Source organism: Pipistrellus kuhlii, unplaced genomic scaffold (genome assembly GCF_014108245.1).
Source record: "Pipistrellus kuhlii isolate mPipKuh1 unplaced genomic scaffold, mPipKuh1.p scaffold_m20_p_8, whole genome shotgun sequence".
In the NCBI taxonomy this organism is placed as follows: domain Eukaryota; kingdom Metazoa; phylum Chordata; class Mammalia; order Chiroptera; family Vespertilionidae; genus Pipistrellus; species Pipistrellus kuhlii.
Genome location: NW_023425584.1, coordinates 52943528 through 52956509, shown reverse-complemented (window position 1 = coordinate 52956509; position 12982 = coordinate 52943528). Strand labels below are relative to the sequence as shown.

Below are 12982 nucleotides of genomic sequence, written 5' to 3'. Positions count from 1 at the left end.
TGCTACCTCCTTTGCAGAAAATGCCCTTTTTTTGTTTCCAACCTGGATAATTCCTTCTGGCTTTTTAGGGTTCAGTTCAAATGTCACTTCTTGTCACCTCCAGTGTAGAGACTTCCTTGACCTTTCCTTGACTCTTCTCCTTCCTAACCAGGCTGATGGAATGTCTCTCTTTGTTCTTCTTTGTGTGTATTCAAACATTTACCATTGCTTCCCAGTAACTGGCACCAGTAAATAGTGAATTCATGAATAAGTGAAGACATCCCTTTTTCATAAAACAATTATAAAAACGAGAATAACATTTCATTTTATATGTCCATTTAGAAAAGAGATCTTTAAAATTGAGGTGTAATTAATTTTGACAATGTCAGTAAGATAGTGCCTGGACACTCCAGCTAGCTGGTTGGTGGCTGAAGCTCTGAAGTAACTACCTGCGTAAAACGCAAGGACATGATTGACAATTACCACTTATTGAGCAACACTGGGGGCCCAGCAGCACATTAGGCATCTAAGATGGTCTCCTAGCTCCCCTCGTGGCAGCAAGAAGACTTCAACAGCTCTAGGCATCACATCCCCCTATAGCAACACTTAGGAGTCAGAGAAAGGTCTGCTTTTCCCAGTGTTTCTTTGTAAAAAAAGGCAAACAAAACAAGAAAGAAAGAAAGAAAGAAAGAAAGAAAGAAAGAAAGAAAGAAAGAAAGAAAGAAAGAAAGAAAGAAAGGAAGGAAGGAAGGAAGGAAGGAAGGAAGGAAGGAAGGAAGGAAGGAAAGAAAAGAAAGAGAGAAAGAAAGCGAGAGAGAAAGAGAGAGAAAGAAAGGGAGAAAGGGAGAAAGAAAGAGAGAAAGAAAGGGAGAAAGAAAGAAAGAAAGAAAAAGATCGAAGAGAGCAGAGATCGCGAAGGCTAGAGACGAGAGAGCATACAGCAGACAGAAAGGGAGAAGCGATAGAGAGATGAGCGAGCGAGATAGATAGATGTGCTACGACCTCAGCTCCGATAAACTACCCCCCCCACTCACTCCCCCCTCACCATCCCATCCACGACTCCTCCCCCCTCCACACGGCTCCCTCCCTTTCCTCGCCCCCTTTCCCCCACTGCCCACACCATGATATTTCCCTGCCGGCTGGTATGGCTCAATAGTTGAGTGTCGACTAATGAACCAGGAGGTCATGGTTCAATTCCAGGTTAGGGCTCATGCCAGGGTTGCAGGATCAATCCCTAGTGGGGGCCAATCAATGATTCTCTCTTATCATTGATGTTTCTATCTCTCTTTCCCTCTCCCTCTCTGAAATCCATACAAGTATATTTTAAAAAGAAAAAGAATATTTCTCTCCAATCTCAATGACCCAGCCAGGTCACAGGTAGGCATGAACAATGGGAGCACTATTTTGGCTTAGACCAATCAAGATTTACCTGAGTCACCTGAGGGAATAGGACACTAAAACAAAATTAGGACTCTAATGAAGATGAGGAGGGAAATGGCTATTGGGAAGGCAACTAGCTATCTTTGCTCAAATGAGTGTCATCGTCAAATGTCAGATTTGGAGTCAGGCACATCATAGTTTGATTCTCATATCTGTCATTTTCTAGTTTGTGTTTGTGTGACTTTGGGGAATTCTTTTCTCCTTGAGAATCAATTTCCTCATCAATAAAATGGGGATAGCAAAACGTAACTTTTAATATTACTATAAAGATTAAATAAAATAGCATACATAATATTGCCTAACACAATGAGCTTCATTCATTAAAAATAATTTTTGACACCTATGATGTGCCAGTATTGTGCTGGGCTATAGTGGTAAATAAGGTAGATATGATCCCTCCCTTCATATAATTTATTAGTATTAAATGTTAGTTTAAAAAAAAAACACAACTCCCTAATTTTGCTGAAAATTTTTCAAAAAGCACTTGATTATTTTGACAATCACTTTTTGAATAAATTCATTGTTTCAAGAGTACTTATGACTCCTAAAGTTTTATGTGCGAAGGTTTAGAAATATTTATTTTTCCTTTTTTTCTGTTTAATTTAAATTATCAGAGACATTTACACTTTATAAATATATTTTCACTGTGAGTGCAATCCAATTCCCAGACAGAAGATAACTGGCAAAGTGCAATATATTTAAAAGTGAAAACCAAGACAATATCCAGTACAATTTTGTAACCCTGGGGGGGGAAAATGCAGATGCAAAAATGTAGTCCACCCATCTGAGTCAAGACAGATCCACTTCATGGGAAGGGTTAATCTTCACATAATAGGAACAATCAGGTAATTAGAGTGACCCATTCTGCAACCATGACCGTTAACAGTTTTTATCTTTTAATGAAATGAACAGTACAGTTAAATAGTACTTGTCAAAACTAATCTTTCCAAAAAGTACCAGTATCACATATGCTTGAAAGTATAATTAAGATACTACTGAAGCAGATTGAGGAGTTTTTCTTACCTTAACCTTTTTTTTGGGATACAGGAAGAAAAATGGTTTTAGAACAGGAGATCTAGAATATAATACACAAGAAGGGACAATAAACATTAGATTTACAAATCTGAGGGTTCAGAAAAAAGGGAGGTGAGATTTCCAGACCTCCACTCACTTGTCTTATCTGACCCACCTCTACCTAGTTTTCTTACTGACTATATACACCAGTCAATTTCCCTTTGAGCATACTAAGAAGCACTCATATTTATTTGTCAGAAAGTGCCTGTATATACACAAAAGCCAACCATGAGTGGGTCACTAACAGTTGAATGGAAAAGTTGTTTTTCTAGTACAACTCTGGATTTTCACCATTCCTTCATTCAGTCTCCTATAAGACCTAAAGGAAGACTGCATGAAGCCAGGCAATAATTTCTAGACATGGACAGATATAAATGGCCTTTAGTGTGATCTAATATTTAAGTTTAACCAAACAAATACAACGGTCAGAAGGAAATCAACTTATCTAATGTGGAAAGACAACAAAGTATAAGAAAAACCCATAAAAGTTATACTAGTAAACAGGAAAGAAACACAGACCTAGAGAAAGCATTGAATATTTGTGGACTGGATTGACCAAGAGTTGAAACTAAAGACAAAGTAAGTTTTATTAAATTGTGTGGTATATAAGATTAAGTTTATGGGACCATCTACCTGGGGATCCTTAAATATTTTAAACCTTTTTATAGTGAAGTATAATATTTACAGAGAAAAGGTCAAGGAGCAAACATGTACAGTTTGATGATTTATCACAAAACAACATCCATATAATCACCACTAATGTCAAGAAACAGACTGCTCTCTGTAGCTGGGAAGGTTCCCTCCTGCCTCTCCCAATCACTACCACCCTGACAGAGGTAATCACTATCCTGACATGGATGAAAATCATTTCCTCGCTTTTCTTTATAGTTCTTCTACCTCAAACATGAGTTTATTTTTGCCTGTCTTTTGAACTTTGTATAAATGGAATTACAGTACATATTCTTTGGTTCCTGACTTCTTTGATCCTCCATGGTGGTGGGAGGTCCATGGTCCCAGACCATCCTTACAGCAGATCCCATTGATATGTCAACAGCAACCAAGTCTCACCTATAATGCGAGGGTTTACACAGTGCACAGAAAGAGAGGGGTGCACCTGTAGTTTCCAGCTTGGGTGATGGGGGAGGCTGGGCCATACAGAATACCTACTACATAAGGCCACTCTACCAAGCGTGGGAGATGTAGCAGCTCTACCTAATACCTAGAAACAAACACAGGATGCTAAAATGAGAAGACAAACATGTCCCTGATGAAAGAACAGAACAAAATTCCAGAAAAAAAGAACTAAACAAAATGGAGACAGGTGAGCTATGAGGCACAGAATTCACTGGTTATAAGGATGCCCAATGAACTTAATGAGAACTTCAACAGCATAAAAAGGGATATGGAAACCACAAAAAAGAACCAGTCATAAATAAAAGATATACTAACTGAAATGAAAAATTTACATTTTACATGGAGTCAATAGTAGATTAGATGAAGCCAACAATCAAATCAGTGATTAGGAATATAAGGAAACATAAAACACCCAACCAGAATAGCAAAAAGAAAGCAGAATAAAAATTAAAAAAAAGATAGTGTAAGGAGCCTCTGAGACAACTTCAAGGGTACCAACATTTGCCTCATGGGGGTGCTGGAAGAAGAGAGAGAACAAGAAATTTAAAATTTATTTGAAAAAATAATAAAGAATATAAATTAGTAAAATAGATAGTAGGTCAGATGATAATAAATGCCTTCTAAAAAAATTAAAGCACAGCAGGGAGACAGAAAGTGTTAATGGGTCTTAGGCAATATTAAATAGTATGGTCAGGTTGTTCTCCTAGAGCAGTGTTTCCCAAAGTGTGGTACGCATACCCCCAGGAGTATGGGAAGAGTTTGGTGGGGGTATGCGTTGCACCAGAGTTTGGTGGGGATATGCACTGCACCATGTTTAGCTGTGCCTAATTCTACATTCTCATGAGTATGAGGGGTACTCAGCGTTACGAAAATTATAGAAGGGGTAGACATATGTCAAAAGTTTGAGAAACACTGACCTAGAGAAAAGCCATGAGCATTTGAGTCAGAGTGAGGAGAAAGTGCAAAGACCTTGAGGCAACCTGGAAGTGAGGCCAGTATGGGAGGCTGGAGGAGAGTGAGTGCCTGGGAGAAGGTGGAGACTGGAGAACAGAGATTGGGCAGAACCTGCTAGACTAGACCATCTTCAGCATCTACTCTAGGTAAGAGTAAAGATTTGAAACAAAGGGGTGATATCATCTGGCTTACATGTTTAAAGAAAGGACAGATACTCATAGCCCATAAACACAGACAACAGTGGGGAAGGCCAGGGGAAAGTGGTGGGGGTTGGATGGAGGTGGGAAAAATGGGGGAGGAAATAGGAGACATCTGCAATAATGTCAATAACAACAACAAAAAAATTTAACAATAAAAACAGTCACTCTATTTTAAGAACAGATTACAGTGGGAACTAGTACCCGGGAGACCCATTAGGAGATTATTGCAATAATTCAGGCAGAGATGATGGTGACTATAACCAGGGTAGTTATAGTGAGGGTGATAAGTTATCAGATTTTTGACATATTTTGACACAGAACTTCTGACAACTTTTTACACAGAACTAGCCTGTATATAAGACATGAGAAAAGGAAGCAGTCAGGGATGACATAAATGTTTTTGGCTTGAAGTTGCCATTAGCTGAAAAGAGGATGGGCTGGTTGGATGGGGATTGTGGAGTTGAGTTTGGAAAATGTTAAGCTTGAGATGTTTACTAAGCACCCAAGTGGGAGGTATTAAGTAAACAGATAGGATGTGAGTTTGAGGACTATGGAAGACAAAGGAGCTAGAGAACTGAATTTGACAGCCATTGGCATAAAGGTAGTATTTAAAGGTAAAGATAAAATGAACTCATCAGAGGTGCAAGTGTAGGTAGAAAAGAAGGGAGGTCCATGTCTTGAGGCACTGCAATGTTCCAAGTGGGGGGAGGGAGGGAGATCCAGCAAAGGAGATGGAGGAGTTTCTGACAATTTGGCAAGAGACATCCACAGAGAGCTAGTGCCTTGGAAGCCAAGTTAAGAAAGTATTTAAAGCAGGAGAATCATGGCCAATAGTGCCAAATTATGCTCAGGGTGCAAGTAAGATGATAACAACCGACCTTTGTATTAAACAAAATAATGGTATGGGAGGCCTTGACAAGGGCGGTTCTGAAAGACAAGAGAAACCCTTTTTTGATGTAGAGGGTTCAGGAGAGAATGGACAGAAAAGAATAAACAGTACGAGATAACTCTTTTGAAGCTCTTTTTCTGCCTTACCAGACTTTTAGACTGAAAGAGAATCCATGCATTCTTGATTAAACTGACACAAATACATACTGGAACCCAGTAATCTTAACATATCACGTCTTATTGCCAAAGCATCGAACACAAAGCAGCTAGAAAATTCCACTACAGCACACAAACTTACTTCGTTGTTTTTTTACGAAAAGAACTACCAATTCTGGTAGAAGTCCTAAACTAAATGAGATGTCCATCTTCCTCTAATTTTGTTAGATGAAGCTAAATAAGGTTCCATTATTTGTCAATAAATTGTATTTTCCCTGCTGTAAATTAGTGGGTGGAAAACCAGATTAGCTCAGCCTTATTTTTCTACTCCTATTTATCTCATGAGAACTTTAACCCCAGGGACCAATTCCCCTTCCTGAGTCATCCAGGATCAGCTCAGGTCAGCTTACTGTTCTCAGATAAGGTCAGCTTTCTGTTCGAGAGCCTCCATAGGCTCCCAGGAGTCTGAGGAGAGTTAATGAACAAGGTGAGCCAGGAGGACGGACTTAGGACCCCACACCTGCCCTGCTCTCACCCCCTATCCAGAAAATGATGTGAGGGGAGCAATATATATATCTTATAAAAACCCAACACTTTAGCATATCATCAATAAACTCACACTTTTGGACGACCTCCAACCACTCCCATCAGACCAGGTGCTAAAGAGAAAAAAAAAATTAAAAAAATTTTCTTCTTACCATATAAGGGTTTGATTAATGGTATAATATAACCACAGTGTGGTCCACTGTAACAAAGGATTAATTTTCTAACACAGGGTGCTATTAAGCTCTTCAGAAAATGAACTTTAGCCAAAATCAGTTTGGCTCAGTGGATAGAGCGTCATCTGCGGACTGAAAGGTCCCGGGTTCGATTCCGGTCAAAGTCATGTACCTTGGTTGCAGGCATATCCCCAGAAGGGGGTGTGCAAGAGGCAGCTGGCCGATGACTCTCTCTCATCGATATTTCTAACTCTCTATCCCTCTCTCTACCTCAATAAAATATATTTAAAAAAGAAAAAGAAAATGAAGTTAAAGCAATGTCCAGAATTCATAATTAAGAATCAGTAAATGGAGGAATAATTGACAATTAAAAATTCATATGGAATAGAATCAAGTTATTTTTACAACTGAAACAGCTGAAAGAGATAAGAAAGCAAACAATTTTCATCACATTAATAGAATAACATTGTACTTATTTGCTACATTTTTCTATTTTAAATATTCAATTTATAGAATTAACTCTTTTAACAGCCAAGGGAAACCTTAAACTTTATTGTAGGAAATCCTTTTTGGTTGTGTGTTTGTGGATTTTTTATTTATAGGGATAGCTTCTCCTTGCTCCAAAAAGCAAAACATAATCATAAATGGTTAGCCTTCTTAAACAGAACTTTAAAACTTGAGCTATGGAGAAGAAAAAGGTACTAACTTTTCTCTCTCTTTGTCCATATACACCACCTAGTGGATTTATATTTTAATTAGGAACAAGAATAAGAAAAGACTTATATGATCTAGTAACTCAAATGATACTGTTGGCTAAAATTTAGTGTCTTATAAAAATATGGTAAGGAGAGTATTATAGGAAAACAATAAGGGTTTGGCATATAAGACTATCTTGTCTGTACATTAAGTTTCATCTTGTAATGTTATCTGGATATTTAGGTAGCTGACACATCTGTAAAAGGTAAGGAAGGAATTAAGGAACTATACTGTGGGAAATAATCATAATGTAAAGTTATTCAGAAGAAAATGGTCAACTAAACTGCCATTTATAATACAAAATTCTTGTATGCAAGCATGCAATATTTAGGTGAATTTCACATTATATTAAGAATACAACCAGCATTGAACATTTATGTATATTTCACTTTATACTATATCCTCATAGTATTTCAATACTATAAATTCTAGGGCCTTAGAAGTCAATTAGTCTAATTTTCTGACTTGATGAGAGAACTGAAATCCAGAGAAGTTAAGCGATTCTCTGAAAGCCCACAGTCAGGCAGTTGAATGATCAGAACTCAGATTCCTTGAGTTTTTCCACTACCCCTTCTGCTAAAGTAAAAAGTGGTACTGAGAGCAGACACTAAGTAAAATCTATACAAATAAATATGTAATTGCATCCTTTTAAGAGACAGGCTAATAAGGGAACCTAATTTAGACTGAGAACTTTTTCTCAGTGGAAGTCAGTGATAAAAGAAGGGAATAAGCAAAGGAAATAAGCATTTTAGGCAGCAGGGAAAAACAAAGGTGCATATACTTTCTCATTCTAGAGGTGGAAAAGGACATGGCATGTTAAAGGCACTGGAAGCAGGGCTGCAATGTGGGGAACAAGAAAGAAGTCCCCAAGAGACTCTGGGGAGACAGACAAAAGCTGGCCCAAGTGGGGGCATGTGGTCCTGGATTCGGTTTTCTCCTTAATGCAAGGGAGTCACAGAAGGATGCTAAACAGAGAAGCCATATGCCCATATTTTGACTTTGTAAAGATCATTATTTATTTTTTTAAATACGATTTTTTTTTAGGTAGAGAGAGGGGGAGAGGTATAGAAACACTGATGAGAGAGGAACAGTATCAATCAGCTGTCTCCTGCACGCCCCCTACTGGGGATGGAACCTGAAACTTGCACACGTGCCCTGACTAGGAATCAAATCAGTGACTTCTTGGTTCCTGGGTCCATGCTCAACCATGGAGCCACATCGGCTAGGCAATATCACTCTTTAAAAACAATGTTTTTTCTCCTCAATGTATAAATTAAATATTAAGTTCAATGAAAAGGTATATACATTATCATCTTCCTCTCACAGCTATCCTATAACCACCCAGCTTTCTGTCCCAGAACAAAACACAATTTTCTTTCTTTCTTAACAAAAATTGTGGCATACATGTTGTTTTGTATTTTGTTTAGTCCCTTAACTATCTTGTAACATTTTTCATATCAGCTCACAAAAGCTGCGTAATGTTCAATTGTACAGATATGCCATTGTTTAATTTAAATCATGTTTCACTGTGTGTTTTTTTTTGTTGTTGTTGTTAGTCCTCACCTGATAATATGTTTCCATTTATTTCTAGAAAGAGTAGAAGGGAGAGGGAGAGACAGAAAGAAACACATCAATTGGTTGCCTCCCAAAAGCACCCCGATCAGGGCTGGGGAGCCTACAACCAAGGTACGTACCCTTGACTGGAAGTGAACCCTGGACCCTTCTGTCCATGGGCTGAAGCTCTATCCACTGAGGAAAACCAGCTAAAGCTTAACTGTTTGGGGGTTTTTAAATTGATTTTAGAGAGAGAAGAAAGGAGAGGGTAGAGAGATAGAAGCATCAATGAGAGAGAGAGACATCAATTGGCTGCCTTCTGCACGCCCCCTACTGGGGATCAAGCCCACAACCTGGGCATGTGCCCTGACCAGGAATCAAACCAGAGACCTCTTGGTCCCTTGGTTGATGCTCAACTACTGAGCAACACTGGCCAGGCTTAAATCATGTTTATTTTAAATCATGTATATAATTTTGCCCTTCTGTAAGATATCTGAAGGATGGATTCCCTGAAAGAGACAGGTGGATCATAGAGGCTCTACATAATTTTAATTTTTGATAGATATTGCCAAATTGCTCTCCAAACTGAGTGAATTAATTTATATGCCCACCAGTAATGCATGGGTGCCTATAATCCTACAGCCCTTACAAAAGCACTATATTATCAAATTTTTTTGAAAATTGACAATCGGATAGGTAGAAAATGGCATTTCATTGTAGTTTGCCTTTCTCTTATGATGAGAACAGCTCACATTCCTTGCATGTGAAGACTTACTTGAAGGGGGCAAGAGTGAAGTCAGGGAGACCAGTGAGAAGCTAATGCAGTGAGCCACGTCAGAAGTGGCTGGGGTATGGCAGTGGAGGTGGCAAGAGGGACAGATGCACACCATATGTTGCACAGAATCTTGGCCACACACTGGGTGTGGGGGGAGAGAGAGAGGGAGAGAGAGAGAGAGAGAGAGAGAGAGAGAGAGAGAGAGAGAGAGAGAGAGAGAGAGAGAGAGAGAGAGAGAGAGAAGAGTGTCAGGGTGATTTTCAGGGCTTTTGAATGATGGTTTATAGAACCAAAGGACTTGAAACAACTTAAATGTCCATCACAGGTAATTTTCACAATATAGGACAGAATATAATGTGGCTGTTGAAAGAAATTGAGGAAAGTAAAAGGAATGAAACTATAATCTGTTAGGTTGAAAAAACAAGGTTTAGAATAATATGACTTGCATGCTATCTATGCATAAAATGGAGATGTTGCATATGATACTACTGTTTGTGTTGGGGGGGAAAGTTGTATATAAATGCCTGTCTATGCACAGAGCATAGAAGGACTTACAAAAAGTACTGACTCTTCAGAATGAATTGGGGACTGGGAGTTGAAGTGAGAAGCTGACTTAATTTTCATTTCATTTTGTTGCAGTGTCTGAATTCTGTACCATGTGCATGTACTATTTTTTAAAAATTAAAAAATAGCCAAGCCAGTGTTGCTCAGTGGTTGAGCACTGACCTGTGAACTAGGGGGTTGCCATTTGATTTCCAGTCAGGGCATATACCTGGGTTGTGGGCTCAATCCCCAGTGTGGAACATGCAAGAGGAAGGCAATAATGATTCTCTTTCATTATTGATGGATGTTTCTATCTCTCTCTCTGCCTCTCCTTTCCTCTCTGAAATCAATAAAAAATATTTAAGTTAAAAAAATCAGAAATAAAATCATTAACCTCAATCTACGCCAACCACGTACCTGCAGGAGACTGGCACAGCCTTTTCTCTGCTCCCCAGATCTACACTCACACGCAGAGGACATGTCCCCACTCAACCTCCACGTTCCTGAATTAATTCTTCACTAATTGATGTTAATGCCTTTTAGAAATGTTGCAAGCCTCATGGGAAAGCTTGAACTCTGTGCGGCCGATAATTTTAATCTGTTCTGTTTAATAACAAACTTCATCACTGTGACTTTTGTTTATTAATCTTGCTTCCTATTCTTTTCACTTGGGTCATCCCAAGTTTTTCTTGCCCACAGAGAGCTGCACAGAAACTCCAATAGCTCTGTTCCCCTGCCCACAAGGGCAGGCACACAAGCCAAGATTGCCTGAAAGAGCCCTTCTTGGGACCTTCAAAACTGAGCCTGGTTTAGCCCTTCTGAGTGATACATGTTTAGGATAAGCAGTAGCTTGAATGAAGTTTAAAAAAAAAAGTCAAGAGAATTTTCAGGAGTAGAGACTTGATAGTAGATATGCCCTTTGACTCCTATGAGACCAGAGTATAGAAATGACCTGTCCATGACCTACTTTGATTTCTGAGAGTTCCCTCTGCCCCAACATGGTCTGTTACAGAAAAGGAAGTGGCAAAACAAAATTTTAGTGATGGATTTTCTACATGCTATTACTACTGACACAAAATTAATTTGGAGCGGTATCTGTCATGCCATCAAACTACAAGGATCTGAGCCAGAGGTTTATGCACAACATGGTAATATGCATTCACAGTATTAACCTCTGATCTTGGTTCTGTTGAGTTCAACTACATGTCTTTAATTATCCTATTTCTTCTAAATTCAGAGGATAAAACCAAGATATAGCAAACTGTTAAACCAAGGACCTTTCTTAAAGTGTTTTCCAACATACTTATGAGATTGGTCATAATATTTATATATACTTAAGCACTTTGAAATGTCAAGCTGCTTTAACCAGCTGTCATTTTGGTGTCAAACTCCGGTCATTTTAAGGTCAAGAGAGGGTTTGTCTTATTCTTCTATTAGAGAAATACTTTATAGTTATTGAATTCTGCTTAAATTCCTAACAGTAAATCCCCATTGCATACTCCTGGCTATCTGGGCCACATGAGATTTTATGATTGTTCACAAATAAAAGACATAGAAATAAATCAAAATAAAAGTGTCAAATTAATATTTACAGTATTATCAGCCACTAAAAATATACATAAGCTAGTTATGGTCTATGCAAACTTGGCACTGATTTTATATATATATATTTGTTCAACATCCATTTCTGCTTTTTTTTTCTAGAATCTTGACTCTCATCTTAAGAAAAATTTGCTAATTCATATCAGAATAATGCATTATACAAGATTATTTTATTATAAGAATTAGCTATCATATTAAAGAATAAGGACTTAAAATTTGCATTCAAATAATGACAAAGGAAAAAAAATATTTCAAGGTACCCATTTGGTTCCCTTTAAGTGAGGGTTTGGCTGAGTGATACATTCACCCAGTTCTACTTTGCTGTCCTTTGTACCTAGTTCATTCATGCCTTCATTGAACATAAATGTATTGAGCATCCCCTATGAGCCAGGTGAGACTCTTGGTATTGGAGAGTTGATAGTGAATGGTAACGATCACTTGTCCTCCTTGGAGAGCTTACATGTTAGATGACCAATAAATAATGTAATTGCAGCCAGTGGTTGAAAAAGACATGACCAATAAATAATGTAATTGCAGCCAGTGGTTGATAAAAAGAAGGAGGGTAACAGATGAGAGAGTGACTAGGAGAAGTGCTACTTCAGTTGTGACAGTCCTCTCTTTATCTTTTTTTTTAAAAATATATTTTATTAATTTTCCACAGAGAGGAAGGGAGAGGAATAGAGAGCTAGAAACGTCAATGAGAGAGAAACATTGACCAGCTGCCTCCTGCACACCCCCTACTGGGGATGTGCCCGCAATTAATGTACATGCCCTTGACCGGAATCGAACCTGGGACCTTTCAGTCCCCAGACCGATGCTCTATCCACTGAGCCAAACCGGTTTTGGCCCTCTCTTTATCTTTACTCAACTCCATATTCAAGCATAACATTTTCATACGAAAGAGCTATTTATTCACACCAACTACTTTTCTCATGATAAAAGCAAGATATTCTTCAAGTTGCTGCATCTAGATTCAGCCCCAGCCACTTGTTTGAAAGTGTTTTTGCCAAGGTCATCAGTAGCATCCTTACTGCAAAATCAAATGGGAACTTTTGGTTTTGTTTTTATCTTATACGAACTCTTTGTAGCGTGTGACACCATGGCTATTGCATCCTTTTTTAATACTTTCTTTCCTTGAAGTTTTAAAAGCCTCTGGCAGATCCTTCTAAGCCTATTTGGAAGGAGTCTCTTTAGTAAACAGTTGATAT

General features: G+C 38.4%; 1 protein-coding gene across 3 annotated transcripts in view; it reads right to left on the bottom strand.

The window, feature by feature from the left end:
• The window catches only part of LOC118711147, a 78498-nt gene that overhangs the window by 26046 nt on the left and 39470 nt on the right, over nucleotides 1-12982 (bottom strand). For all 3 annotated transcript variants that reach the window (XM_045576557.1, XM_045576558.1, XM_036424111.2), the window contains exons 14-15: nucleotides 6445-6484; nucleotides 2443-2494 (exon numbers count right to left, since the gene is read on the bottom strand). In XM_045576557.1, the coding sequence (XP_045432513.1) occupies nucleotides 2443-2494; nucleotides 6445-6484 (92 nt within the window). The remainder of the gene's footprint in view (nucleotides 1-2442; nucleotides 2495-6444; nucleotides 6485-12982) is intronic.